This window comes from Dermacentor silvarum, chromosome 2, assembly GCF_013339745.2.
Source record: "Dermacentor silvarum isolate Dsil-2018 chromosome 2, BIME_Dsil_1.4, whole genome shotgun sequence".
In the NCBI taxonomy this organism is placed as follows: domain Eukaryota; kingdom Metazoa; phylum Arthropoda; class Arachnida; order Ixodida; family Ixodidae; genus Dermacentor; species Dermacentor silvarum.
The window spans coordinates 261943901-261950684 of record NC_051155.1 but is presented as its reverse complement, the minus strand read 5'-3'; the positions used below and the strand labels follow the sequence as shown (position 1 = coordinate 261950684).

At 48.2% G+C, this 6784-nt stretch overlaps 1 protein-coding gene across 2 annotated transcripts; it reads right to left on the bottom strand.

Annotated features, from left to right (window-relative positions):
• Nucleotides 1-2314: 2314 nt before the first annotated feature.
• On the bottom strand, nucleotides 2315-4556 carry LOC119440831 (uncharacterized). Of its 2 annotated transcripts, XM_049663154.1 has the most exons (3): nucleotides 4345-4556; nucleotides 3073-3346; nucleotides 2315-2883 (listed from the first exon to the last, which is right to left on the bottom strand). In XM_049663154.1, the coding sequence occupies exons 1-3, from the start codon at nucleotides 4354-4356 to the stop codon at nucleotides 2618-2620; spliced, it is 552 nt and encodes a 183-aa protein (XP_049519111.1). In that variant the 5' UTR covers nucleotides 4357-4556; the 3' UTR covers nucleotides 2315-2617. The 2 variants fall into 2 exon arrangements, with proteins under 2 accessions (XP_049519111.1, XP_049519110.1); XM_049663153.1 differs by having other exon boundaries at nucleotides 2315-3346.
• Nucleotides 4557-6784: the final 2228 nt, after the last annotated feature.

Here is a 6784-nt window from a genome sequence, read left to right as displayed (position 1 = left end):
ATGTTCATCTATGCTTATCGATAACTCACAAAAGTAAGTATTCTGAGCGTAAATAGGCTTACGCCTAAATATAAGAGTGCAGTTAACGTTAAGGACGTTACGAAGCTATCTCGTGACAAATACACTGTTTGGGCGTCAATTGATGCATAATTGCAAGTGAAATAATAGTAGATCACCTAGAGCAATTACTAGCATAATGCTGGCACACGAATAATCCTCGCGCACCCCACATAAGCCCTCAAAACTTACATATTTGTTTTTCATCTATAGCAATTATCGCACCCTCGCACGCCGACTGGCATGAGCAACATAACTTATAGCCACTTTATTTTTTATTGCGATAGCAATTATATGGACACTCAAAAGCAGATTTCTGCCGTCGGCGTCGCCGTCGCCGTCGCCGTCGCCGTGAGGTTCCGTATGACGTCAATGGAGATTAAATCGTCGCCGCGCGCCGAACGCTGTATGTGCGAGTGAAAGGGCGCGAGGGACGCGCGCTTTCACGGGGAGTGAACGCACGGCGGAGAACAAACGCGCGTTCTGCTCTGTGCTCTCTTTCCTCCTCTACAATCACCATATATGTAGAGCAAACGTGCCTTCTTCCGACGCACGAAAGGCCGTGGGGGGGGGGGGGAGGGGAGGGAAGGGAGGCGACGTTTAGCTGCGGCACCACGTGCCTATTTATATCAGAGGCTCCGGCAACAGTCACCAACGCCGCACGGATTTTGAGCGAACGCGGGCAAAACGCCGACGGCGTCGACAACAGTTCTGCGTGTTGCCGGTGCTGCTGCATGTCCAAGTTTATACAGCTGATAAAGCTGCTATCATTACTCCGTATAGCTCTCTTCAAGTTTGTTATCGCAATTGATGCTTCACCTTTCAGGTGAAACTGCGACAACTTTTTTTCATTTTTCTCACTCAGCAGCGAGAAAGCGCTAGCGAAAAATGCTGGCCGCGTAATTATCACACCCCCTGAATTTTCATCAATTTCCCGCAAACAAACAAAGAAAAAATGTGCAAGCATAATGCGGGTAAGTACGGTAAAGAGGCTATCACACGGTCGTCCGATTATTGTCGGTTTATCATTGTAACTGAGAGCAAAGGGGCCAACATTACTATACGCACAAAAAACTGGGCTCTCAGCTCCGCATGTTAACCCTAAATTTCAATTTGAAATCGCTGCCTCTGAGACCCCCCCTTCCCCCAACTTCTTTCGCACTGAAAACCCACGATGGCAGCTGCTCACAGTTGTGTGCAAATTAGAAAGGTGCTGATCTGGGGAAGTTGGAATTATGAATTCATAGTATCAGTAAGAATCCATGCGTTGAAATTGAGCATCAGTTAGTGCTGACACGCGCGCATTGTTTACTTTTTTTTACTTATTTATTTTTTCTTGCGGCGACCGCTTTCCACCGGGTAACCGCTACAGCTTTTACTATGTTATCGCTCGACACAAGACGCACATTTATCGGAACTTTTCCGAATGTGGTCGCTGGTTCTGTCTGTTGTCTATATATGTTGTCGCCGAACCTTGTGTAATCAGGTTGCACGCATGGCGTGAATAGTGTTGCACATTCTAGGTATATAATGCGCGCGAGCACGCCGAGTCATTTATAAATAGCCGGTGCGTCGGAACCATAGATCACATCTTCGACAATCACTGTTTGTGCACGGTCGCCGCTATCGTTGTTCTTTGAGTGTAGCTTGATTTCCCGGGCACGAGTTCGTCCAAAAAAGATTTATGGCATACCCGTGTGGTCGTTCCAGAGCGCGCTATAGCCAGCGCCGCAAAGATAATGTAAAAGAGCAACTAAGCGTAACTGCTTGCATAAGCATTCTTCATTGATAATAAGGAAGCCGCCGTGGTTGCTTGCTTGCTATGGTGTTGGGCTGCTAAGCACGAGATCAAATACAGCCATGACGGCGGCATTTCGATGGGGGCGAAATGCGAAAACACCTGTGTACTTAGATTTAGGTGCACGTTAAAGAACCCCAGGTGATCCAAATTATGCCGCAGTCCCCCACTACGGCGTGCCTCATAATCAGATCGTGGTTTTGGCACGTAAAATCCCATAATTTAATTTGTAATAAGGAACCGAGATAATCGCTGCTGTACCCGGTTGGTCTCCTAACATAGCTTTAAAGCTTTACTTTTTTTCATCCGCTTCGTTGCACGGCCGGAGAACTCTCAAACAACCACCCGAATATGCCATTATAGTTTCGTGACTCACGGTTGTTTGCTAGTGTCTGAAGCTTCACCGTCACTAGCAAAGTGACAATATACAAGGCCGGCATAACGTAAGGATTTCTTTCACTCAATTTTATTCTACTATTTTGATCCATAGTTCACTCTATCAACTAATATTAGTGATAACGCGAGCGAGCGCTGCACGGACGATTAACGAAGTACGAAAACGCAGAAATAGGTTCGTTACATTTTTCCGGCCTGGAATACGCAACGATACATTTTCCAAGGTAACTTACATTTAATAAACAAGGCTGAAGCTTCGCGCACTTTCTTGTAACTGCACGTGGCTGTCCGTAGGTATTAACGTGGGCACCAACACCGAAGCAGCCATGTACGTGCTGGGAGCGGCGTAAACACCTGTCACAACGCTTACACAGGGACACCGGGGTATCCACCTCCACCGTACAAGCCTGGATAGCCGGATCCACCATACATGCCGTAGTTACCCAGGCCACCGGATCCGCCGTACAAGCCTGGATAGCCGGATCCACCATACATGCCGTAGTTACCCAGGCCACCGGATCCACCGTACAAGCCTGGATAGCCGGATCCACCATACATGCCGTAGTTACCCAGGCCACCGGATCCACCGTACAAGCCTGGATAGCCGGATCCACCATACATGCCGTAGTTACCTAGGCCACCGGATCCGCCGTACAAGCCTGGATATCCGGATCCACCATACATGCCGTAGTTTCCTAGGCCACCGGATCCACCGTACAAGCCTGGATAGCCGGATCCACCATACATGCCGTAGTTTCCTAGGCCACCGGATCCGCCGTACAAGCCTGGATAGCCGGATCCACCATACATGCCGTAGTTACCAAGGCCACCGGATCCACCGTACAAGCCCGGATAGCCGGATCCACCATAAAAATCAAAGTTTCCGTAGCCGCTGAGGCCACCATACAAGCCTTGGTTGTACGAGTTGTATAAGCCTAAGCCGTTGGAGCCGCCATACAAGCCTGGGTTGCTGAAGCCACTGTACAAACCATTGTTGCCGAATCCGCCGTAGCTGCCGATGCCATTGTACATGTTTCCGTAGCCATAGTTGGCCTTGGAAACAGTGATTGCCAGGTAGGCCGTGAAGAGAGACAGCTGAAAAGAAGCGAAGTGCGTTTTTCGTAAGTGGTTTGAATTGGTGGCTGCTGGTCCGACAACATAGCGTTGTGACACTACTCAAGAAATAAGCACTGAAGGCAACTCCATGCATGTTTTACGTCTAAAGTAGTGAAATACTTTAACCAATTTGTAAAGCAGGTCGTTTAACGGCGCAGATATACCAAAAGAGGTTGACATAAAACTTGAGCGATTTGTAGCAAAATATGGGCAAAACAACGCTTAATTAAAGAGGATGGATTGGTAAAATATAGTTGGCATGGTATTCTGTATAGTACAGTGCAACCAGATCACGCAAATGCCACTTTCCCGTCTTTTCGGTCGTCTTCCCTGTTCTGGTTTCGTTGCATTAACACGTAGTCTTAACAACAGTTATAAGTCCTCACTTGTGAAACTGTTTTTTTTTTCGTTTTGTTCGCTCACTGTGTGCAGCGCGCAATGTCGTTATGTTCGTAACTCTGCGGACTTAATCCACGAGGCGTTCACTACAAAAAGCACACTTACAGCATGCCATATGGGCGTGTCATAAACATGGTCGCCACGAAAATCTCAGCTCCTCATTCCCTGCCTAAGCGCGTGTACAGAAACCTTAGTGCGATCTCTGCATAGGCCAGTAGGGTAAAACGCCTATGTTCGAGACTGTTGGTGCGAACAGCGTTGGAATTGGATTTATTTCTCGACTTCCGCACTCCGAAAACCTTAAGTCGGCAGTCACACGGTATTAGTTTCAAAGAAATAAAAAAATACGTTTCAGAAGCCATACTATACCCATCAGCAGAGATACTTTAACGTGTATATAGGACCCCGTACACGGTGCATTAAGCCCCCATCAAAATATAGGTCACCGTGGCAGGGAGTCGAACTCGCGATCACGCGCCGCAGCAAACGTCATAGGCTGCCTCAACGTGCTCATTCTGTCCCTCTACAACGTCATAGCCACCGCGCGCGCGGCTACGTAGCTGTACGATGGATCTTACCAGAGTCTTCATGTTTCTCCCTTTTTTGACCGACGGACCGATGTATCGGCACCAGAGCAAACCCCTCACCGGAGGCGAGGATCTGCTAATTTTGCGAGCGCTGACCACGAATGCTCGGGTATATACCCGCGCGTAATGGGGACGTTATGCACTCCTCCTACACACTCCCTCGCCGAGCACCGTGATTTGCGCGCACCACGAGGCACAGCGGGGGCCTGTCCTATACGATAAATGCGCAATAACCGGGAGCTTTTCTTCGCTGCCACCTACACCTTCCAATCCCGCCTACTAGCCTTTAGCTTGCTTCGTTCAACAACAACAACAACAAAAGAAAACTTTTGCTGCTTCTACTAGAGACGGGCACCCGAAAGCTCAAAAGCACGCCGAGGAACACGTGCAAAGAAAATCTCGAGTGTGCTAAGCAAGAAAGCGCACGACAGCGACCCGCGTAAATGGGAAACCTACCAGGAACTTGGCTGCTCCCTCACGTCATCTGAAAGCCCCCGTCACCGTGTTGAGCAACGCGTCCCACCCCAATGCCTCAAGAAGTTCCCAGGTAAATTTAAGTCCTGAATTTAAAAAAAAACGCAGTTTCTTGAGGCCCCTATGTGGTTATTGCGGTAAAGTATACATGTAATTACTCGGCGTCTTGTGGGAAAGCCGGATATTCGGAAGAAACCTGCGCGTGTCTCTCCAGCCGAAAAACCGGAGCAAAACCGTTTCGTCGTCTCCACGTGACGTCACTATAACGGCGTCGTGACTTCTGCAGCGTAAATACTTCGCCATTGGTTCAGAGACACTCCGCCGGAGCTTGCGGTCCCGGCAGGAATGTGAAACCGTAGTGTTAATGCCTTGGCGGCAAGTCTTTATCGCAATAAAAAAAAACTGTAGTGTTACAAACAGCTGAGGCGCATTCTATGCATTATAGTTCTGAATATATGGCCATTTTATTGAAGACTTGTAAGATGGAAACAATGCCCTTCAAAACTTGCGTCAGGTAGTGCACTAGCCTTGTGCACATCGTAATGGCATTTTTGTGGACACGCCAGCGGCTATGAACTTGCCTGGCAACGACTAATAATAGTCGCCGGGCACCTTGGTCAGCACTCCAGATCGAAACGGATCAAAGGGCTAAGCCGCATCAAATTATCTGTAATGTGTACTTCCCGCAACGCGACAAAGGCCGTTGCGAAGGGGCAAGAGCGATTTCTTGCACCCGTCCAAAAAATAAGCGCTAGAAGGTTGCTCAGACAACGCACCGAAGCTGCCGCAGTTTCGACTGAACGCCATCTAAAGCTTATATAACCTTAAAGAATCACAATAATGGCGCTGACTCTTATGTTTGTGCACCGACTTTTGTCCAAAACGAACCACCAACATGTAGATGGCTGCATGCCAACAAAACGAACTGCAATGAATCATTTCGAACATCGGCCCACACTTTACCACCACGACTATAGCAAATCCGGATTCAACAAAAGATTTCGCCATATGAAAGTTTGTGAGGTTGTGTTGAAGCGCAATCATGCAATTTTTAACGTTAACAAAATTTTGAATCGCCTGTAGCATATATAGAAAAATCTACCCATTCACCTGGATTACTCGAAGGTGCGGACATACCTTGCGCACGAAATTAATAGGCCCTGAGGCACCGCTGTTAGTTGCTTTACATCGTCTTGCCTGTTACGCTTGTTCCCCTTACAAGGAAACATGACATTTGCCTTCAACTCCTGATGATGATGGTACTGCTGTTTTAACCCACACGATAAACGATGACCTCACTGTTGCGCAGAAAGAAGACCTTTTAATGCTGGTCCAAAAACACATACCTTCTCGGCCGTACTTCCGTCGCCGTGCATCCAATTGAAGCGGATGGTAGCTTCATTGTACGCCATCGCCCATACCGCGCGTCATCTGCGGAACGTAATATCGTCGACGAAGACGTCACCGGCATGCTCAAACGCGACATTATACGGACGTCATCAAGCTCTTGGTCGTCGCCTGTTGTGCTAGTCCGGAAGAAGGACGGTTCTGTACGATTTTGTGCCGATTGTAGAGCACTGAATAAGATCACGCGCAAAGACGTGTAACCGATGCCACGAATCAACGACGCCCTTGACTCCCTCCAGGGAGCTGAATATTTCTCAAGTCTCGACCTCCGATAGGGTTATTGGCAAATACCTATGCACGATGCACACAAGGACAAAACCGCCTTTTGTAGCACCAGACGGACTGTACGAATTCAACGCAATGCCCTTCGGGTTGTGTAACGCTCCTGCAACCTTTGAACGTATGAGAGACACAGTTCTACGTGGCCTGAAGCGGAAAACCTGTTTGTGTTATCTGGACGACATCGTAATTTTTTCTTCCTCTTTTCGCCAGCACCTTCAGCGTTTGGACGAAGTTTTGACCTGCATTTCGAACGTTGGTCTTCAGCTGA